The following is a 23,771-nucleotide window of genomic DNA, read 5'->3' as shown; positions in this document are numbered from 1 at the left end:
CAAGAATAACTGTAGTAAAAGTCTGTCCAAAGAACATCTACAAAATAAATGAGATTTGGAGACTGAAGTGTCAGAGTCACATGGAAAATGGACTTGATGATGAGGTTTGTTGATTTAAGCATTTTTACTTTCACTTTCACTTTGTACGACAGAAGGTGAATAAAAACATCAGTGAGGCCTGGAAAAAAAAACTCATCCTCGAAACACGTGGCTCATTCTGCAGAATAAACAAAGTCTGTGGTAGCGCTGTCGTGGTGTTAGCGCTGTTGTTGTCGTATTAGCGCTGTAGTTGTCATGTTAGCGCTGTAGTTGTCATGTTAGCGCTGTAGTTGTCCTGTTAGCACTGTAGTTGTCTTGTTAGCGCTGTAGTTGTCATGTTAGCGCTGTAGTTGTCCTGTTAGCACTGTAGTTGTCATCTTAGCACTGTTGTTGTGGTGTTAGCACTGCAGTTGTCGTGTTAGCGCGGTAGTTTTCTTGTTAGCACTGTAGTTGTCTTGTTAGCACTATTGTTGTCGTGTTAATGCTGTTAATGCTGTGTTAGCGCTGTTATCGTGCTGCACTCTCCGTAGTTATTTTACTAAGTTAGCGTCCACACCAAAGGCTAAACGAAGCTACCAAAGAGCTAACACAGACATCTTTTCTGTCATTATTAGCGTGTTTTAAGTGTCTGCGGAGCCTCCACCGTCTGCATTTACCCTGCTCTGGGTGTTAGCGTTAGCATTAGCCACAGCTCTTGCATCTTTGTGCCCTCATTCTGGAAAATACAGAGTGGTATCGGATCGGTGATTTGGTCGGAGTACTCGTCGATACCGATACCTGAAAAAATTAGCAAACCTAATTAAAACTGTGAATAATGTTAATTTTAGAACAGGGAAGGTACATTTTGAAGTAATAATTAATTTTAACAACAAATACAATGATATCTTTATCTGTTGGGATAAAGTTGAAATGAATAGATTTTATTTTACACATTTTAAATAGAATTACAGTTGGTATCACTAAAGATAAAGCAGCTGTATTATATATTTTTCTAAATATTAAAAGAACTGATCCTGACTTATTACCAATGCATTTAAAATAGAGTTTGTTGTATGAGAACCATTCAGGAGACAACTGCGTGGAACAGAAGATGTTATTGGGTGAGAACTATGTGGAAACAACTGCTTGTGATCCCTCTTTCCTACAGCATCACATTATTTGAGTGTCCACCGAGTTAAAATCTTAAAATCCAGTTTCATTGGCGCCGTCGAAGCCTTTGTTGGAGTGTCCGTCGTAGTTGTTCTCATACGGGTTTTCCACAACACTGGACTCTTTAGACCTCCTAAAAACAGATAAAAACATGTTAGCTTCATTAGCCAAAGCCACATTTCCTTGCTCAGACTTTAATCTAAACAAGGAAAAAAAAGCACCAGGGGCGGCGTTGGATATTTTTGGTTGGTGGAGTTATGGGGGGGCCAGGTTCTTCAATGAGGTTCCACACTTAACATGTTGATTTAATCTTTTATAGATGTGACTGCGCCCCCTTCCTCCACTATGTTTGCTATGCTGTTTTATGCAAGTTTAAATGTAGTTACCCCCCCCCGTAGTGATTTATAAAACTCACTATAGAATTATTTTTTATTGTATTCTCATTTTGAAGATTCATTTGTGGTTGCCTTTTGAACATTTTTACCTGAGATTGGATGTGCTAAAAATTGGATTGGATGGGCAAAAATCTTTGGGGAAGCTGTGGGGGTACATTGGCTATTCTAGGGGAGGCTAGTGCCCCCTCAAGTCCCGCCCTGGCACCGCCCCTGGACAGCAGCCATTAGGGGCCTAAACATTCTTCTTCTTCTTCTTCTTCTTCTTCTTCTTCTTCTTCTTCTTCTTCTTCTTCTTCTTCTTCTTCTTCTTCTTCTTCTTCTTCTTCTTCTTCTTCTTCTTCTTCTTCTTCTTCTTCTTCTTCTTCTTCTTCTTCCATATTTATTTATTATTATCATTTGTTAAGTGTCTTTGAGTGTCCAAAAAACACTATACGAGTCCAATGTATTATTATTATTATTATTATTAAGTTCTGTTTTACATGTTTTAAGACAATAAAAATCAGGCACACAGAAAAGCTAACCACAACTAGCATGCTAAATTGCACTTCCTGATTTCAATAAACCACTTTCTAATTCGCAGACTCATTCTGACGTCAGGAGCTGCTTGTACGATACGTCTGTACTGGGACAGGACACATTTAGCAGGTACAGGGCGTGGCTTACTTCTTGCGGTCTCTGATGCCGGAGAAAACCAGGTAGACGCCGGTGAGAGCTACAAGTCCCATGACCACCCCGAACACGACGAGCCACACCTCCACGGGCTGCTCAGTGGGCGGGGATAATGTCGGAGGCACGCCCACAAACTCCAGAGTGCTGTCGCTGAGCTGGAACGCGTCGTTGATCCTCCCACGAGACAATCTAGAGGTGAAGAGTGCAAGGACAAAAGAGGTTTATTAGCACAGAAACATTGCAGGTGTGACATCACGCTGGAGGTGTTCTACATGTATGTCTATGGTGGAATGTTCAGCAGTTACCATGGACCTGATCATTTCTATCAGTGACCAGACCCAAGAACTCACAGTGTCACAACATAAATCTGAATTTAGCAATATTTATTCTACCCACCCCCTTCTGTGTTAAATATGATGTCATCTGTGTTAAATATGAAGTCATCTGTATTAAATATGATGTCATCTGTGTTAAATATGATGTCAGTCAGTCAGACAGTTTTTCCTATTGTTTACATTATACTTTGCCATGAAATATCCAATATACTTCCCCCCATCTGTATTAAATATGATTGGCCAATAGAATGCTGTGATGTCATCTGAAACAGTGTGATGTCACCATTTCCAACCAGGAAGTAAAATTTGAAACCTAATAAAATGGCCAAATTGGGAACAGAATTATACAAATTCTGAGCTAAATCTTAAATATAAGTGTGTTTTAGTCATGAAGCCTTTACCTGATCGCTTCCTCTACTTCTTCTTTGGGGTAAAACTGGTTTATTCCGGTTCCTTTTTTCACAGCGACGTAGAAAGAAATCCTGGGAGTCTGGTCAAAAACTTGGACATCGTCTGATCTGTATCAATATAACAAAATAAGTAATCATAGAGAAACATTGTAATGTAATGTAAGATAATGTAATGTAAGGTAAAGTAAAGTCATGTAAGGTAATGTAGGGTAAGATAATATAATGTAAGGTAAGATAAGGTAACGTAAGGTAATGTAAGGTAAGATAACGTAAGGTAATGTAAGGTAAAGTAAAGTCATGTAAGGTAAGGTAATGTAGGGTAAGATAATATAATTTAAGGTAATGTAAGGCAACGTGAGGTAATGTAAGGTAAGATAAGGTAATGTAAGGTAAAGTAAAGTCATGTAAGGTAAGATAATGTAAGGTAAGATGAGGTAACGTAAGGTAATGTAAGGTAAAGTAAAGTAAAGGCATGTAATTTAAGGTAATGTAAGGCAACGCGAGGTAAGGTAAGGCAGGGTAAGGTAATGTAAGATAATATAATGTAAGAGCAACTTTTTTCTTTAGGGGATGGTTCAACTTGAGTAATATGATTTCTGATATTTACATTACCGATATTATGATCCCAAAACTCCACAGATCTGTTCAAATCCAAAGTGAGGACCAAAATCTCATACTTATTAAGTTAAATTCAAGTTTACACATTCACTTTTCACTTTGTAACAATAAAAACAAAATATATTAATCTGGGATATAAACCTCTCTGATATTACTGACATCTATCTCTGTTAAGAATGATGCTCTGAACATGTGAAAGTCCATACGTGATCATAATGGTGGTGTTCTTCTTGAGCTCGTAGTACTGTCTCAGGGCGTAGGCGATGTTTGCTTTAAACAGGAACAGCTCATTGTCGTTCCAGGGATACTGAAACATAAAGAGGGAGGAGTTAGTGAATATAAATGATCCAATACACGACCAGGCAAAAGTTTATACCATAGACTGTGTAAAGAAGTGACTGAGTGAGTGTGACGTCACCACAGCGTTCAGCTCCAAATGAAGCTCATCGAGGCTAAAGCAGCTATAGCGGCTAATCTGGAGACGAGTTAAGTATCATAGCAACCAAAGAGCCAATCAGGAGCAAGACTAACAAAGGTAACACTTCCTGTTTGGGGCGTGGTGGCTAGCAGGTTAGCTCTGTCCATACATACAGTCTATGGTTTGGACACACGTTTACATTTCTGTTTTTCATGATTATTTCCACTATAGATTCTCACTGAAGCATCAAAACTATGAACGACACAAAAATAAACTCAAAATATAACTCCAAACATGTTTTACATTTTTTTTAAATGGCCATATATCTTACTTCATGTATATTTGACGTCTTCTGTGTGTATATAAAATGTAGAAATTAACAGACATCCAAACTTTTGACTGGTTGTGTAGAACATTCATTTTATTAAGTTATAAAAAAATATGTAACTGCTTTGCCTGAAATACTTTCTATTCTAGTGAAACCTCTTCAGGAAAAAAAAACAGGTAGCGGACGTATACAAAAGAGTAACGTAGAGTATCTTTAAGTCATAAAAATGATAACAAATTCAAAACAAACTTACCGCATTGTCGCCCAGCGCAGCTCGCAGACTGATCCTCACTTTTATGCCATTTTCTGAATCTGGGAAAAAAGTTTCATTATGTTTAATATGGAACACAAACCAACAGACTTCTGCACAAACCAACAGACTTTCGCACAAACCAAAATATTTCTGTGCTAACCAAAAGACTTTCGCAAAAACCAAAAGACTTTCATAGAAACCAAAAGACTTCCGTGCAAACCAACAGACTTCTGCTCTGTTTAATATGTAAACTGTTAATGGAATCTCCAAAACATACAAGTCAAGTCAGGTCTAGTCAAATTTATATATAAAGCACATTTAAAAACAACCACCGCTGCCCAAAGTGCAATCTTATAAAACAAAACATGCAAAAAATACAATAGAACACAACAAATACAAAACAACACAAGAGTCCTGCTCAGCTCATGTTCAAACCCAGTGCAAACAAATACGTTTTCAACAAAGATTTAAAGATATCTAAAGTTTGGGTTGTTCTAATACTCAGAGAAGACTGTTCCAGAGTTTAAGATCAGCTACAGCAAAAGCCCCGCCCCCTCGAGTTGTTAGCTGAGACCTTGGAACGTCCAAAACCATCTGGTGCTGATCTCAACGTTCTACTGGGAACATGGACAGACGGAAGCTCAGAAAGAGACAGGGAAGAGCGAAGGAGACCCATTTAAAAACATCAAAAACTTCAAACATGATCAGACTTTCTGGCCCGACTACGATCTGTAAATAATCTTATTACGTCAGCGTCCGGCGCCAAATTAAGCTCATCAAGGCGTGAATTTGAATAACCATAAACTAGGTCAACCAATCTACAGTCTGACAGTTAAACAGCAAATTCTACCATCGACCTCTGACCTGTTGGGGCCTCAATTTAAACTACAGTGATTCCACAACACTGAGACACTCACAGGGGTCTATGACGGGGTTCCAGCCCACAGTTCGGCCGTTTTTCTTGTTGTCGTTTTGGAGCCACACGTACAGTTTTTGGAAGTAGTCAAGGAGCGGCTGAGCGTCCATCCTCGTGTGTCCAGAGATGGTGTCCAAGGCTCGGGTCCAAGACTGCGACCGCCCCAGCTCCAGCATGTTCCTAAAACAAGAGGTTAGCGTTATTAAGCACAGGTCGGTACAGTCGCCAAAGACTGTACTCGAGTATTAAAAACTTTACTTCACAATAATATTACTCAAGTAGAAGTACAAAGTAGTAAGTGCAAGAAATTACTCAAGTAAAGAGGAACTTAAAGGGCTCGTATTCCACTATTTTCTGATCTCTATTCTAATGTTTACCCTGCAGATTTAGGCTGAGTTCTTCTCTCAAACTGAAAACACTCTGTTCCACCTTGTGATGTCATCAAGTGGTAATACAGGAAGTGCTCCATTGTGTTTTTAAACTCCACATGCCTTCATTTCTAGAATCATTTGGATCATTTCAGCGCTGGAATTGTCAATCTTCTACAGAACTAAAGGTAAAAGGAGCTGTTAAAATGGTTGAAAACTACGACCTCATGACATCACAAGGTGGAACAGAGCATTCTGAGCTTTGGGTGTGTACCTGAGCTTCTCCCCCGCTACAGTGGAGTTGGTGATGTCGCACGAGGACAGGTCTCCCGAGTGTCCGGCGGCGTCGCACAGAGCCTTCTGAAACTGGAACTGATAAATCGTCCTGGTGAAATATCTGCAACAAAATATGGCACTTTTAAGATTTTTGAAACGAAGAAACAGCACCACAGTCGTACAAGGGACTTTTGTGTACTGTGCAAAAATACAAAACATACTGATATTTTGCAGCTGATGTCATCAACTTCCCCTGGAGGTGTCACACTGCTAACTAGAGGCACTGCTCTGTCTGAAGCTCTGGCACTTACTTTATATGAGCTTTGTTTTAATCAGACCATGAAGAACTGAACTCCAACAGATGAGCTGATTTATGCTGTTAAACATGTCCCTGTCAAATAACATTACAGTCACAAGCTAGCTAGCATTAGCATTAGCATTAGCATTAGCATTAGCCATTAGCTAGTCTTGAGTTTTCAGATGATCTCAAAACATTTTGGCAGTGTTCGCTCATGTGTGCGTTGTGTCTCCATGGTAACTGCTGAATGTTCCGCCATAGAGATACATGTAGAACATCCCCAGCGTGATGTCACTGCAAAGTATCAGTTGCTGGGTTTCAGATGACATGACAACATTCTATTGAGAGCCATCTTTAATCGTTCATTTTCAAGACGCCATTTTGCTGAACTACTCCCGTTTTCACCTCCAATGTGACACGCCCCCTGTGACACGCCCCCTGCGACACGCCCCCTGCGACACGCCCCCTGTGACACGCCCCCTGTGACACGCCCCCTGTGACACGCCCCCTGTGACGTACACACTTCATTTTCCAATTTTATTTTCTTAATCGGTGATACTGTTGTTTACAGTTTTACCTGATGAAGGAGTAGTCTCCGGACACGTGGAACAGGGCGGGGGGGTCACAGTACGTCTCATCATGAGGCACTGGCTCCACTACTCCCACCATCTCCCTCCTGAACAACACAGAACACTGAGTTCAGTAAACACGACTGTTACACACGACTGGTCAAAGGTTTGGACACGTTTCATTTCTGTTCCGTTCTTTCCATGATTATTTCCACTGAAGTATCAAAACTGTGAATGACACATCCCTTAAAAAGTAAACATGAGGACCTTTTTGGACTTTAATCCACCTTGAAGGACTAAATGAGCTGAAGTTCCAAATACAATTGTGTTTGTGTTTTAAGTTCATATCCTTTTTCTGGGGCTTTCACCGGTTGGTTTATGTGTTTTATGGACTCATTTGTCTACAGATATGTTCTCAAGTCATTGTTAATTTCACTTGCAAAAAAATAAAAATAAAAGGTGAATATGTTATGTTAGGTGAATATGTATGTCCTCTTTAATACCCCGTAGAGTCAAATACCTCTCTTCAGGATCCTATGTGACTGCTGAGTTCTGAGTTCTTACTTCATGTCCCACCAGGTCTTCATCCACTGGTTTTTGGGGATGGTCTCGGCGAAGACCTGCCACCTCCACTCCTCCAGCTGATACGTGAACGGCAGCGTGGCCACGATGGTCAGAGCCTGCTTCAACAGGAAGTTTATCTCCGTCTCTGGTTCAGAAAAGAAGAAGCAGATGTTTAAAAACTTTGTTTTTTAACATCTGCTTTTAACCATGTTACAGTCGTTTCTTCTCATTGAGCTGGAGTTGGATTTGGAGTGACAAGATGCTGTTTTGTTCAGTTTTACCTGTGTCGTAGGTGTGGTCGTGTTTTACCTGTGTCGTAGGTGTGGTCGTGTTTTACCTGTGTCGTAGGTGTGGTCGTGTTTTACCTGTGTCGTAGGTGTGGTCGTGTTTTACCTGTGTCGTAGGTGTGGGCGTGTTTTACCTGTGTCGTAGGTGTGGTCGTGTTTTACCTGTGTCGTAGGTGTGGTCGTGTTTTACCTGTGTCGTAGGTGTGGGCGTGTTTTACCTGTGTCGTAGGTGTGGTCGTGTTTTACCTGTGTCGTAGGTGTGGTCGTGTTTTACCTGTGTCGTAGGTGTGGTCGTGTTTTACCTGTGTCGTAGGTGTGGTCGTGTTTTACCTGTGTCGTAGGTGTGGGCGTGTTTTACCTGTGTCGTAGGTGTGGTCGTGTTTTACCTGTGTCGTAGGTGTGGGCGTGTTTTACCTGTGTCGTAGGTGTGGGCGTGTTTTACCTGTGTCGTAGGTGTGGTCGTGTTTTACCTGTGTCGTAGGTGTGGTCGTGTTTTACCTGTGTCGTAGGTGTGGTCGTGTTTTACCTGTGTCGTAGGCGAAGTCGTGTTTTACCTGTGTCGTAGGCGTGGTCGTGTTTTACCTGTGTCGTAGGTGTGGTCGTGTTTTACCTGTGTCGTAAGTGTGGGCGTGTTTTACCTGCGTCGTAGGTGTGGGCGTGTTTTAACTGTGTCGTAGGTGTGGGCGTGTTTTAACTGTGTCGTAGGCGAGGTCGTGTTTTACCTGTGTCGTAGGTGTGGTCGTGTTTTACCTGTGTCGTAGGTGTGGTCGTGTTTTACCTGTGTCGTAGGCGAAGTCGTGCGGCAGCAGTCCCAGACTCTGCAGGTGAGAGGGCGTGGCTGCAGACAGAGACATGATCTCGCCCACCGCCTCGTGGAAGCCCTCGTTGGCCCCGTCCCGCAGCAGGTAGGTCAGGTTGCGGTAGGCCATCTGGTACTGGTTATGCCCCATCTCGTGGTGTACGGTCAGGAAGTCGTCCATGGTGATTTTAGTGCACATTTTAATCCTGAAAAAAGAGGCGACAAAAACATGAGTCCAGGTGTGTGGAGGCCAACAGCCTCACACGGGCCCCCGCTAATATAAATCAAGAGGAAAAGGATCAAATACTAAGACCCCAAGACCCTGGGCCCCCAAGACCTTGGTCCACCAAGACTCTGGGCCCCCCAGTTGAAACCCCTGGGCGGAGCTAAAGCAAAAACAAAAGGCAAAAATATAGTAATAAATAAGAGTGAGATGAGTAAGATTAAGAGTAAATAATCAATCAATCAATAAAAATTGATCTGAGCACTTTCTACAACTTTTTAAAGCTAATACATAGACACACCTACATACATACACACACACCCCCCCACACACATACATACACACACATACATACACACACACATACACAAACATTTAAGCATCTACAAACATTTCACATCGGCTCAGTACAGTTTAACTGATGTGTGTCTTGTGTAAAATAAAAAACCCCAGGTCAGATTAATTGGTTAATCTGCTCTGTAGAAATGAATCATAAAAACTATGAGTTTGTCGTCACCAAATATAACGAAAAACTCATTAATCACTTTTGTTTTGCAGATTTCACATATTAAAATCATACTATATTTTATCTATTTCACTACATCCATAAATCTCTTAGTTTTTGTTTCCTCCTGCCCCACATCACCTCCCTCTGCTCCACAAATGTGACGCTCTGCTGCCCCCGTGTGGACAAACACATGTGCATGATTTCTGTGTCGCCTGTAGTACTCAGTTGTGTTACTTAAGTAAAAGTACAGATACAGGGCAAAAAAAAATAAAAATACTCATGTAAAAGTATCACATGAAAAAATCTACTTGTGTAAAAGTATTTAAGTACCTGTTTAAAAATGTACCTGAAGAATAAAAAATAAAAGTATTTCACATGATGAAGCATCAAATGTGGTGATTTTGTGCTGAATGTTTTGGGTTTTTTTTTCACAGAAACAATTAAATTAATCGTTTTTTCTGTTTTTATTTGTATATTTTTGTTTTGCTCAAATGTTAAAATTAAACCCAGACTTTTCAGCAGGTCTCACACAATAATAAAAAAATAATTTTACTTTTCAGTCCAGTTAAAAAATGTAGTGGAGAAAGTACAGATACTGCTCTCAAATGTACTCAAGTAAAAGTAAAAAGTACCACTGTTAAATGTACTTAAGTAAAGTACAAATACCTCAAATATATAATATATTCACTCTTTCTCCTCTGCATCATATTCTCACTGTACCTAAATGTAACTCTGTGCTGCCCCCCTGTGGACACAGAGACGTGTACATGTCTGTGCTGCCCCCCTGTGGACACAGAGGCGTGTACATGTCTGTGCTGCCCCCCTGTGGACACAGAGGTCCTTTACATGTCTCACCTGAAGTCCTTCCTGTTGCCCATGTCCCAGGCCGTGGGGTGACACACGACTCTGCGTCCGTCCTCAGGCTTCAGAAACATCGACTCGGTCCAGAAATTATCGAACATTTGGTACAAACCCACCGACATGAAGAACTTCTCTGCCTCCTCAAAGAACTGGAGCTCTCTCCAGCCCTGAGGAAACAGAGGAAACACATTTAAAACTCACACGACCAGGTCAAAGTCTGGACACGTTTCATTTGTGTTTCTTCTTTATTTTATTCACACTGTAGATTCACTAAAGCAGGGGTCGGCAACTTCGCTTGGCTTCGGGCCAATTTTTTTCAGCGTCCACAGGTGGCGGGCCAGATGGTAAAGGTATTGGCTTACATATATTTATAAATACATAAATATGAATTACATGCATTTTAACTCACCTAAAACAGCCAATTAAAAAATCCTCGGGCAACAGCTTTTGCTCCTTTTATTATGGTTTTGGTAAGAATTATGCCTTTGTTGAACATGGTAATATGGATACTAAAGGCGCACAGTATCGGGTAGAGCTATGAAAAACTTTTCACTTTAAGGTTTTACCTCATTTATTCAGGTCTTTGTCTCATGATATTAATTGAAACTAATACTTTTGTGGTTAAAATGTGCGGATTTAAACAAGGATAAAATCTTTCTAAGACGGTTACTTGAACCAGGAAGCTGCGTAATTATTGCTTATCGTCAAATCTCTCCATCAAAATTCTTTTCTCACGCTGTCTTCTTGTGACCATCACTGCGATTTAGCTCTGCCTCGAAGGTTAAACTACGACAGGCTTTTAGTCGTGCGTAATACCGCACTAACGGCTTCCTTACTCCGCATTTGGTGCCGTAATGACCTGCACCTTTACGCACGACTGTGGGAGAGCTGTAGGACTTGGATGATGCCAAGTGCAGCAAGGATCATGATAAAATCACAACGTAAATGAAAAATGTTTAAAATTGACATGGCTAAATGGATTTATGTTGTGTCAAACATGAGCAAAGGTCGGGAACAATAAAACCTGACATGCGGACAAAAAGCAAGTCCCCACCCCGGTTAAAAGAAATCTTCAAACTGAGTATTTTGACAGTTTTGTGATTAAGTGATTTATTTTAATAAAATAGGGAATTTTGAATAACTAACCCCAGAAGTGCAAGAAGGCTGTAGCGTAACGGGTACACATTCCTTGAGCTGCGCGCAGTCTGCACACTTGCCTCACCAGATGTTCAAAAACAGTTAACCACGATTTTGACTGGTGAAGGTGTATGTACACACCAGTTCATTGTTTGCTTTTAATGTTGTGTTACATGCACATCATGGGCAGTGGAATGCTCGTAGCAGTGCCCACATAACTTGGTATTTGTCGTAACGGTGGGTGTAGCGGACCAAAGGATGCAGACTCGGGGAATATTTACAGTATTTATTAAAGAAATGACAAATGGTGCAGTTCGAGGGTTGATCCGGCGTTGAGCAGGAGGTGAGGCACGGGCCAGGATCCAGGAGCGGAACGTGGAGCGCAGCGGAGATGACGATGCGGGCAGCACCAGGGCAGGACGCAGAGTGCTAACCAGGGTCCGGGGTCGCGGAATGCAGAGATAAAACAGACAGTACCAGGGCTGGGAAGCAGGGTGGAAGCAGGGTCGGAGCTGAGCCGGGAGCGCTGGAGCTGAGACGGTCCAGCAAGCTGGGTGGAGACGCACATACGATCCGGCACCGAACGGGATGAGGCTGAAACGAAGATGAACCGGCACTGAACAGGGTGTAGAAACGCAGATGATCTCGCCCTGAGTGTCTGGTCCTGCCTCCTCTTATACACAGCAGGTGGAGGTGATTGCGCTGATGAGCTGCAGGTGCGCGCAGGAGGAGCCAGGAGCTCAGCCCAGCTCGGCAGGTGAGGGAGGGAACGAGCAGGACAGGAGGAAAAACGTGGAGCAGACGGAGCGGATCATGACAGTATTAAAGAATCAATGCCGGAAGAAAGTCCAAAATCCTCTGGCGGGCCAAAATAAATTGGCAAAGGGCCAACATTTTCCCGCGGGCCGGACGTTGCCGACCACTGCACTAAAGCATCAAAACTATAAATGACACATGTGAATGTAATAAACAAAAACTCAAAATAACTCCAAACTTGTTCTAGATTTTAAATCCTGTTTTATACTTTTGTCATTTCTTTGTGTGTATAAAATATAAAGAGAAGTAAAACTGTGTGTGTATATATGTGTGTTGTGTGTGTGATTGTTTTTTTTTAATAACTGTAATTAACCTTGTTTTACATTTCTGTATAAAAAGCACTTTGTAAATAAAGTTTGATTTGATTTGAAAAAAGCCGTTTTAGTAGCGCGGATGTTTCACTAATGGATTAAAATGACCTGATTTTCCACTTATTGGATCAGTGTTTGATGGTCAAATCTGAGATTAGTCAATATGAGACACAGAGACCAAAGCTAACGAATAAAAAAGTGTTTTTTAAGACAAGAGATCATCAAGCGACGTCGCTCCGTTAGCTTTAGCAACAGGTGTGATTGACACAAAATGGCGTCTTCTCCTCTAATGATCCAGAGCGTTACCTGTTCCACCATGGTTTTGCTGACGTCGATGTCCGGGCGGTCGGGGTAAGGGATGGACAGAGGATAGAGGTTTGTCCAGAATCGTCCCCACATGTCGCCTGTAAAACAAAAACAACGTGTTAGTAGTATTCACATGCATGAGTTTGAGAGACGATCGAACCCCAAAGCGTCGTAAAGTGACTCACATTCACTGCTAAAGGTCCAGTATTGTTTCATTCACACATGTTTGAGTCACACTTTATTCTGTCTGTTACATCTCCAAAGCTCAAAATGCTCTGTTCCACCTTGTGATGTCATGAAGGTCACAGAGCCAAAGAGAGGCAGAGTTCGGGGAGGCCATGGAGGAGGACTATCGGACGGCCTCAAAGAGATTCTGGCAAACCGTCCGACGCCTCAGGAGGAGGAAGCAGTGCTTCACCAACACTGTTTACAGTGCGGGTGGAGAGCTGCTGACCTCGACTGGGGATGTTGTCGGGCGGTGGAAGGAATACTTTGAGGATCTCCTCAATCCCACTGTCACGTCTTCCGAGGAGGAAGCAGAGACTGGGGACCCAGGGGCGGACTCGTCCATCACCCTGGCTGAAGTCACTGAGGTGGTTGGCAAGCTCCTCGGTGGCAAGGCTCCGGGGGTGGACGAGATCCGTCCTGAGTACCTCAAGTCTCTGGATGTTGTGGGGCTGTCTTGGCTGACACGTCTCTGCAACATCGCGTGGCGGTCGGGGACAGTACCTGTGGAATGGCAGACCGGGGTGGTGGTCCCTCTGTATAAGAAGGGGGACCGGAGGGTGTGTTCCAATTACAGGGGAATCACACTCCTCAGCCTTCCCGGTAAGGTCTATTCCAGGGACTGGAGAGGAGAATCCGACCGATAGTTTAACCTCAGATTCAGGCTCGGGCATCTGCTCAGGATGCCTCCTGGATGCCTCCCTAGGGAGGTGTTCTGGGCATGTCCCCCAGGAGGAGGCCCCAGGGAAGACCCAGGACACTCTGGAGGGACTATGTCTCTCTCTGGCCTGGGAACGCCTTGGGGTCCCACCGGAGGAGCTGGAGGACGTGTCTGGGGTGAGGGAAGTCTGGGAGTCCCTGCTTAGACTGAGCCCCCGCGACCCGGCCCCGGATGAGAGGAAGAAAATGGATGGATGGATTTTGAATCTGTACATGACTTTATGAGCTGATCTCTGTGAAAGTCACTCTTTAAATTATCCTATTTACTTTTATTAAAATATTAAATACTCAGACAATCTCAGCCTGCAGAGACCTGAGAGTGACGTCCCGAGTCGATGGGGGCCAGGGGGCCTTAAGGGTATGTTTAATTTTACAAATTAACTTTCCGATTTGATAAAAAATACAAAACAAAATATATTTATCTGGGAATATTTAAACCGTAGGATGATATTGAAATTTTGTGGCACAACAATCACAGCCAAAATTATCAATTGATGATTATAAAACGATAATTACTGAAGGTGCTGACAGTTTTAAAATATGACAGATATGAATAATTACAATTTTTATGTTAGGAAATATTTATATAATTGTACTTTAATCAGTGATAAAAACTACCATAAATCCATAGAACATTCTGGATGAGCAGGGCCATCGACAAAAAAATTAGGGCCCGGGGCAAGAAGCTGCACAGGGGCCCCCCTCTAATACAAATTAATAGGAAGAGGGTCCAATTCTGCCCTAAGACCCTGGGGCCTGGGACAACAGACTCTTTGTCCCCTCTGTCCACTCTGCTGTGGATAAATAACGTTTTTCTGCACATTCTGCAGATATAAGGGGGATTATTTTGTAGTGAGGGGCTGTACCGAGCAGATGGGCGGGCAGGGGGCCGTCAGCGTGGATGTGCCCGGGATACGCCTCCATCAGTTTGGCCCTGACGTAGGCGTGGAGCTCTTTGTACAGAGGCAGGATCTGGGGGGAAAAGAGAGTTTGAGGAGTGTGACATCACCCACGGCGTCGGGCTCCAAATGAAGCTCGTCGAGGCTAGCGGTTATAGCGGCGACTCTGGCTCCAATTCACTTTCTATTGAAAAACTGTGGCCCCTCTCTCGTTGTTTTGGTCTTAAATGTTCGTATTAACCCGTTCAACATGATCCTGGGGTAAATTTTTTTAGTTATGTTGAGTTTATTTTTTAGGGGGTTTTGATTTTTTTGTGTTTGTTATTTTGAGAGGTTTTTTTTATTATATATTTTTTTGTTGTTTTTGCTGTAGATTATTTTCTTAATTTTTTTGTTATTTTGAGTTGTTTTTTTGTTTTTTTTTAGTTATTTTGCGTTTTTGTTTTGTTTTTTGTTTTGGTTTTTTATTATTTTGAGAGGGGTTTTTTAAGTTATTTTGATTTTAATTTTTTTTATTTTAAATTTTTTTGTTATTTTGAGTTGTTTTTTGTTTGTTTGTTGTTTTCGTTTTTTTTTAGTTATTTTGAGTTTTTATTTTGTTTTTTGTTTTGTTTTTTATTATTTTGAGAGGGTTTTTTAAGTTATTTTAATTTTATTTTTTTTGTTGTTTTGATTTTTTTTTTTTTTTTTTAGATTATTTTCTTTTTAATTTTTTTAGTTATTTAGATTTTTTTGTTTTGTTTATTTGTCGGGCTCCTTCTTTCCCTGAGTTCGCTCCTGTTATCGTTAGCAACAGGTTTGATTGACAGCGTTGGATTGGCTCTTTGGTTGCTATGATTATCAAGGCCAAAATAATTGCGATTAACAACTATATAACAATAATTTAACGATAAAAAAGTTGCTGAAAATGTTATGAATATTAATAATTATAATGTTTATGCTTTGAAATATTCATATAATTATACTTTTATCAGTGAAAACAACTACAATCTACCATAGAATATTCTGGATGAGCAGGGGCGTAAAGGGACGTTACCTCCAACAGCCTCGCTCCTGATTGGCTCTTCGGTTGCTATGATACCTGTCTCCAGATTAGCCGCTATAACTGCTAGCCTCCCACGGTCTGCGGTCTGGACTCGTGCGTATAGATTACAGGATGTTTGTATTTCGTTTCAGACCTGGTGGTATATTTTGCGGACGTCGTGCATCAGTTCTTCTCTGGTGTACGTGTACGGAGGCTCCTCCTCGATGGTTTCGTAGTTGTATCTCCAGTACGCGCCGTAGTCCTCGAAACCTGCAAAAACGAGCAGGGAAAATGAATCTGAACTGAAGAAAAACATGTACTTCAGGTTGGTCACGTGCATTTTATGGATTAAAGGAACAATACATGTTCAGTCCTGGTTTAGTCCAGGTTTAGTCCATGTTTAGTCCTGGTTTAGTCCTGGTTTAGTCCTGGTTCAGTCCTGGTTTAGTCCTGGTTTAGTCCTGGTTTAGTCCAGGTTTAGTCCATGTTTAGTCCATGTTTAGTCCTGGTTTAGTCCTGGTTTAGTCCTGGTTCAGTCCTGGTTTAGTCCTGGTTTAGTCCATGTTTAGTCCTGGTTCAGTCCATGTTTAGTCCTGGTTCAGTCCTGGTTCAGTCCTGGTTTAGTCCTGGTTCAGTCCTGGTTTAGTCCATGTTTAGTCCTGGTTTAGTCCTGGTTTAGTCCTGGTTTAGTCCTGGTTTAGTCCATGTTTAGTCCTGGTTCAGTCCTGGTTCAGTCCTGGTTCAGTCCTGGTTTAGTCCTGGTTTAGTCCTGGTTTAGTCCATGTTTAGTCCTGGTTCAGTCCTGGTTCAGTCCTGGTTCAGTCCTGGTTAAGTCCTGGTTCAGTCCTGGTTTAGTCCTGGTTCAGTCCTGTTTTAGTCCATGTTTAGTCCTGGTTTAGTCCATGTTTAGTCCTGGTTTAGTCCTGGTTTAGTCCTGGTCTAGTCCTGGTTTAGTCCTGGTTTAGTCCTGGTTTAGTCCTGGTTTAGTCCTGGTTTAGTCCTGGTTTAGTCCAGGTTTAGTCCATGTTTAGTCCATGTTTAGTCCTGGTTTAGTCCTGGTTTAGTCCTGGTTTAGTCCATGTTTAGTCCATGTTTAGTCCTGGTTCAGTCCTGGTTTAGTCCTGGTTTAGTCCATGTTTAGTCCTGGTTCAGTCCATGTTTAGTCCTGGTTCAGTCCATGTTTAGTCCTGGTTCAGTCCTGGTTCAGTCCTGGTTTAGTCCTGGTTCAGTCCTGGTTTAGTCCATGTTTAGTCCTGGTTTAGTCCTGGTTTAGTCCTGGTTTAGTCCTGGTTTAGTCCATGTTTAGTCCTGGTTCAGTCCTGGTTCAGTCCTGGTTCAGTCCTGGTTTAGTCCTGGTTTAGTCCTGGTTTAGTCCATGTTTAGTCCTGGTTCAGTCCTGGTTCAGTCCTGGTTCAGTCCTGGTTAAGTCCTGGTTCAGTCCTGGTTTAGTCCTGGTTCAGTCCTGTTTTAGTCCATGTTTAGTCCTGGTTTAGTCCTGGTTTAGTCCATGTTTAGTCCTGGTTTAGTCCTGGTTTAGTCCTGGTCTAGTCCTGGTTTAGTCCTGGTTTAGTCCTGGTTTAGTCCTGGTTTAGTCCTGGTTTAGTCCTGGTCTAGTCCTGGTTTAGTCCTGGTTTAGTCCTGGTTTAGTCCATGTTTAGTCCTGGTTTAGTCCTGGTTTAGTCCTGGTCTAGTCCTGGTTTAGTCCTGGTTTAGTCCTGGTTTAGTCCTGGTTCAGTCCTGGTTCAGTCCTGGTTTAGTCCTGGTTTAGTCCTGGTTAAGTCCTGGTTTAGTCCTGGTTTAGTCCGTGTTTAGTCCGTGTTTAGTCCTGGTTTAGTCCTGGTTTAGTCCATGTTTAGTCCTGGTTCAGTCCTGGTTTAGTCCTGGTTCAGTCCTGGTTCAGTCCTGGTTTAGTCCTGGTTCAGTCCTGGTTTAGTCCATGTTTAGTCCTGGTTCAGTCCTGGTTCAGTCCTGGTTCAGTCCTGGTTTAGTCCTGGTTTAGTCCTGGTTTAGTCCTGGTTTAGTCCTGGTTTAGTCCTGGTTAAGTCCTGGTTCAGTCCTTCTTACCGTTGAGTTTGGCGGCCTCGTTCTTCAGGTCCACGTAGTCTTCGTACAGCGGCCTCATCCTCTTGCCCACTTCCTGTCTCCAGCCCTCCCAGACGTGGAGACGCTCGTAATAATCTCGACTGTTGGCCATGACGTGCTCCAGACCTGAGGACGGACAGAGACACGGCGGGTACAACCAGATCGTACGCTCAACTATAACCTGGTTCTACGTCGACATTTTAACCGTGTTCCTAAAGGTCACGACTTTAAATGTCCCATCACAGCCACCGTCCCGCCAAAGGTTACATCTAGAATTAACCATGGACAAAAACACAGATGATGAATGATTAAAGTTGTACAAATACGAATAATTTTAATTTTAACAGAGAATTTTATGGATGATCAGGGCCGTCAACTGAAATTTAGAGGCCCTAGTGCAACAAGCCTCACATGGGCCCCCTGTGATACAAATGAACAGGAAGAGGGACCAAGTCTGGGCCCCTAAGACCCTGGGCCCCCGGACAACAGACCCTTTGTCCCCCGTCGACTCTCCTGTGGATAAGTTGTTTTTTCTGCATCTTTCAGGTGATATAACGGCGATTATCTTTGTTGCCGATTATCACGATTATATAAAATGTCCCACGAACGAATATTGTCGACACTTTTTTAATCACGATAAACGATATTATTGATTCTCTGGAGACTTTATAACTCGTCTGTGTAGAACCAACATCACTATCCCCACGAAGAACAGAGCCCCCTCCCCGTCCCGTCTGTGGACCCCCCCCCGTGTGGGCCCCTCCCCGTGTGGGCCCCTCCCCGTGTGGGCCCCTCCCCGTGTGGGCCCCTCCCCGTGTGGGCCCCTCCCCTCAGAGTGCTGAGTCGTACCTGGCTCCAGCGTCTGGCAGTTAAAAGGGTCGTCCTGGAGACACACGGTGGCCGTGCTGTAGATCGTACTCATGTCATTCATGACCTTCCCCAACTGAAGACACAACGGCAACATTAAACACACACACAACACACACAACACAAAACACACACAACACACAAAACACACAAAATATACAAGAGAAAAGAGAAAAGAAACAGGAACAGCAGGAATAACAGTATTTAAATAACAAAAACAATATTAAACACACAAAACACAAAACATGAGGAAATCAGGAGAAAGAAACATGAACAGAGGTGTAATAAACATGTAATAAAGTCATAAACTGTAACAACTAAAAGTGAGTGATAGGGCAAAAAAATTAAAATAAAGTCAATAAATAAAATAAAATTAAATGAAATTTAAAAAAAAATCAAGAATTAAATTTGTTCACATATGTATTTTTCCATTTTCTTTAAGAGCCGGTTAAGTCGTCTGCTGAGTGTTTCTGTGTGAAATAATCTCCACATGAAGCAGTAATAACGATGAAATAAAGTCAGGAATTATGTCATAAAAATATAAATAAATAAAATTATGTAACAGTTTAACAAACATCAATCAGGACATTCCCACACGACAAACTACAAAATAAAAGGCCCATATTACACTGTTTTTGGATCTATGTTTCTTCAACACAAACAGACCTGGAGTTGTGTTTTGTTTCAATCTTCTCTCAAACTGAAAACACTCTGTTCCACCTTGTGATGTCATCATGTGGTGACACAGGAAGTGCTCCAGTGTGTTTTTAAACTCCACACATCTTCATTTATAGAATCATTTGGATTAATTTCAGCTCTGGATTTGCCAATTTTCTGCTGAACTAAAGGTAAAAGGAGCTTGAAAACTGCCACTTGATGACATCACAAGGTGGAACAGAGCATTTTGAGCTTTGGAGATGAAACAGAAACATGTGAGAATGAAACAAAACACAACTCCAGGTCTGTTTTTGATGCTCTAACAACATTAAAACATGGATTAAAGCTACAAGAGTCAGTTTTGTGTAACATACGACCTTTAAACGACTCACTTTAAAAATAAATGACTAAAATAATCATCCACGGCCTTTTCACAGAACGTAACGGAAATATTAAACATCCAACTGGAACGATATAAAGACCAGATTATCAGATTATCCCCACGGAGAACTAATAAAAAGACAATAAAAAGTAATAAAATAATGATAATAGTAATATTTAAACATAAAGCACGACCTTCGCTCATTATGTAACAAAAACAACGTCATTAAACAGAACAGGAGAACAAGAGAACAGGAGAACAGGAGAACAGGGGAACGGGAGAACAGGAGAACGGGGGAACAGGAGAACAGGGGAACAGGAGAACAGGGGAACAGGAGAACGGGAGAACAGGAGAACAGGGGAACGGGAGAACAGGGGAACAGGAGAACGGGAGAACAGGAGAACGGGAGAACAGGAGAACAGGGGAACAGGAGAACAGGAGAACAGGGGAACAGGAGAACAGGGGAACAGGAGAACGGGAGAACAGGGGAACGGGGGAACAGGAGAACAGGGGAACAGGAGAACAGGGGAACAGGAGAACGGGAGAACAGGAGAACAGGGGAACGGGAGAACGGGAGAACAGGAGAACAGGGGAACGGGAGAACAGGGGAACGGGGGAACAGGAGAACAGGGGAACAGGAGAACAGGGGAACAGGAGAACGGGAGAACAGGAGAACAGGGGAACGGGAGAACAGGGGAACAGGAGAACAGGAGAACAGGGGAACAGGAGAACAGGGGAACAGGAGAACAGGGGAACGGGAGAACAGGGGAACGGGAGAACAGGGGAACAGGAGAACAGGGGAACGGGAGAACAGGGGAACGGGAGAACAGGAGAACAGGGGAACGGGAGAACAGGGGAACGGGAGAACAGGAGAACAGGGGAACGGGAGAACAGGAGAACCCAATTTACACACTCCAGGAATTAAACCAGATCCAGCTGTGAGCAGAGAGTCACGATAATGATCATTTTTACTTTTTTTGTGATCAAATTTTTATTGTTTACATAATAACAACAGAACACCAAAAAAACGCGATTACCCCCCCCCCCCCCCCAAAAAAAAATAATTAATAAATAAATAAATAAAAATAAATAGATAAATAAATAAATAAATAAATAAAATATAAATAAATAAAAATTTAATAAAAGATCATTTTTACTGGTATCATTTTTGATTTACCTTTTATTTGAATAATCCTAGAATAACGTTAGAATATTTTAGTGTCGTCAGGTTTGTAATTTTCACGTTTTTATTTTATGTCATGTCGTACTTCATCACCAGTGTTTCAAAGTTGTGTGTATAAAAGTATAAAAGTATAAAAGTATCTGTCCGTACATGAGCCTGTTTGTCTGGAGACAGGACGCCTGAGCCTTTGTCCTGGAGCGAGATGAGCTGGAGTTTGATTTCTCGGTCTTTGATTTGGTTGATGGGATAGTTTTCCGACTCTGCCGACATTTTGGCGTAGAATTCTCCCCAAATGGCTCCTTGTTCAGACTGGAATAAAGAAACAGCAACAGATTAAGAAACACAAAAATAGTCATTTTAAAGAAATCTTTCGAGAATAAATAAATAAATAAATAAATACACATATAAATAAATAAAATAAATACACATATAAATAAAATAAATAAATAAATAAATAAATACATATAAAAAATAAATAAATACATTAAAAATACAAAATAAACAAACAACAAATAAATAAATACACATATAAATTAATACATAAAAAATAACTACATAAAAAATACAAAAAAATATAAATAAAGGAATACAAAAAAATAATAAATACATCAAAAAATATATAAATAAAAAAAAAAGTTAAATGTTAAAAAAAAAAATTTTAAAAACTACACCACAACATTTGAAATAATGACGGGAAACCTGACAGAACACATTTTACGCATTTATCTCGTGGCTTTCATTCAAATTTAAAGATGCTTTTGGAAACTTTGAGACAAGTATTTCACGTTTTCCTACCTAAAATAAAGTCCACAACAGCAACGGGAAGGAAACATAAGAAAATAAACAAATTAAGGCACGTGTATGCTAAGCTAGAGCAAGAACAGTTTACCTATGACGCAACAATTCAGGCAAAATTCAAGCGGAGCATTTTTTGAGTTCTCGGTGAAGACTACGTTGGATTATTAATGAAATAATTGTGAAATACGACTCCGGGTGAGTAGGGTTAGCAGGATAATGTGGTGAAAGAATAGTTTTTTTTTGAGATTGCAAACTGAAAACGTAACACAAAAAGTAGAATAGAAGGTTTTTCCTCGTGGTAATTCTGAAGATCGTTTTATTTATTGACTTATTGGACTCATTGGACAGACTCTTACCAGTTTGTCGGAGTTTTCCTGTGAGATATCGGTGTTGTAGGCCCATGACGCCAGTGAATAGTTGTACATCAGACCTGAGGCTTGTTCGTCGAACGTCTTCAGAAACTCCCTGGCTTTGCTCTCCAGGTCGGTCTGGGCGCGTCCCGAGGAGCAGCAGAGGCCCGCCAGGATCGTGATCGTCAGCGAGAGGTACATTTTAGCGTCGGCGTGTCCATCCGCGCTCTGGCAGAAGGAAACGCCGGAGTGTCTGAAGAACCTCGGAGTCGCCTTGGCCTTTGGACCGTCATAACTTCAGGGTGTGTTTCCATTTACAGAAAGATACGAGGAAACGATGAGCGTCCGAGCTGATAATACACAAACTAGAGTCGTTTTCCCGAGAGAGGTTCAATTCTGAGATGAAAGACGGAGCGACAAATGTATTTAAAAAACGTAAAAATCGCACGAATGCCTCGCCTCGCCCGCAGTGTTTGTATAAAAATGTGACGAGTTAACATTTACCCGACACATTTGAATGAGCCCTGGTTATTATTTAATGGGAAATCACAGGGAAAACCAGGTTCCACAGAGCGACAGCAGTGACTATACAGCAGAATGATGTTGTGTCCTTGGGCAAGACACTTCACGCACCTTGCCTCCAGTTTGAATGTATGAACGAGTGTGTTTTTGTTATACAGTTTGTCCATAACGTCTCTTTACAATTAAATAAACGTATCCCAGATGTGTAAATCAGACTTGTTCTATTGGACTCGGTTGTTTCCAAAGTGTTTTTTTTTTAATTTATTTTTTTTTACCTCATTTAATCGACCTCATCGTGAAGGAAGCAATCGCAGACCAGGTAGAGAGATGAAAGAAGTTTATCTGATCGGATGAATGAGGATTACAGACACGTGCGTTACATTTCAAGGGAGTTTTTCCACGACTTACAGCCCGAGAAAAGTACTTTTTACTTTTCTTATAAGGATTTAAACTCATTTTGCAAACTGTCTGGTCATAAATGCTCATAAATAAGTGTCTGTCACTACATCGTGGTTCATCTTTCGATCTTTTGCGGTCTTGTTGTTTCAGGTATTTTTTTTTGTAGACCATTTTGTCGTGCGTCCTGATTGGCTGTTGGACTGTAGACCATTTTGTCGTGCGTCCTGATTGGCTGTTGGACTGTAGACCATTGTGTCGTGCGTCCTGATTGGCTGTTGGACTGTAGACCGTTGTGTCGTGCGTCCTGATTGGCTGTTGGACTGTAGACCATTGTGTCGTGCGTCCTGATTGGCTGTTGGACTGTAGACCATTGTGTCGTGCGTCCTGATTGGCTGTTGGACTGTAGACCATTGTCCATCAGTCTCCTCCGTGCCGTGTCTCCTGTCCAGTACAGAATGTGTTCAGACAAATTTACATAAACGTTGGATCTCAGTGTGACTCTGAAGTGCTGTACGTTTGCGATTTGTTTCCTCCACCGACAAAACCCACAATGTCGATGAAACGTTCTGCACCGACAAAGACGCCTACGAAGGTTTGAACTTTGAGAGAGTTTAAACGAGAGAGAAATGTGAGAAAATGTTAATGCCAGTGTGAGAAAAGTGTATAAAGTGTGTGGTGAGGGGTTTTACAGACAAAAAACAGAGAGAATAATGTAAAAAATAAAGCAGACACGTCGCGGATTTTGCCTGTTGTGGGTTATTTTTAGAACATAACCCCCGCGATAAACGAGGGACCACTGTGCACCGTTAA

At 41.9% G+C, this 23,771-nt stretch overlaps 1 protein-coding gene across 1 annotated transcript; it reads right to left on the bottom strand.

Moving 5' to 3' along the window:
- Window positions 1-906: 906 nt before the first annotated feature.
- ace2 (angiotensin I converting enzyme 2) lies at window positions 907-22,298 on the bottom strand. Its single transcript, XM_033991677.2, has 18 exons — window positions 22,047-22,298; window positions 21,043-21,201; window positions 18,653-18,746; window positions 17,786-17,929; window positions 15,876-15,991; window positions 14,665-14,770; window positions 12,854-12,951; window positions 10,278-10,450; window positions 8,671-8,897; window positions 7,606-7,750; window positions 7,050-7,148; window positions 6,173-6,295; window positions 5,532-5,710; window positions 4,615-4,673; window positions 3,822-3,922; window positions 2,989-3,105; window positions 2,247-2,441; window positions 907-1,321 (listed from the first exon to the last, which is right to left on the bottom strand). Exons 1-18 carry the CDS (start codon window positions 22,239-22,241, stop codon window positions 1,222-1,224), a joined length of 2,430 nt encoding a protein of 809 aa, XP_033847568.1. The 5' UTR covers window positions 22,242-22,298; the 3' UTR covers window positions 907-1,221.
- Window positions 22,299-23,771: the final 1,473 nt, after the last annotated feature.

Source organism: Periophthalmus magnuspinnatus, chromosome 3 (genome assembly GCF_009829125.3).
Source record: "Periophthalmus magnuspinnatus isolate fPerMag1 chromosome 3, fPerMag1.2.pri, whole genome shotgun sequence".
Taxonomy (NCBI): Eukaryota; Metazoa; Chordata; class Actinopteri; order Gobiiformes; family Gobiidae; genus Periophthalmus; species Periophthalmus magnuspinnatus.
Note: the sequence above shows the minus strand (reverse complement) of the source record. Positions and strands in the feature narration are given on the sequence as shown.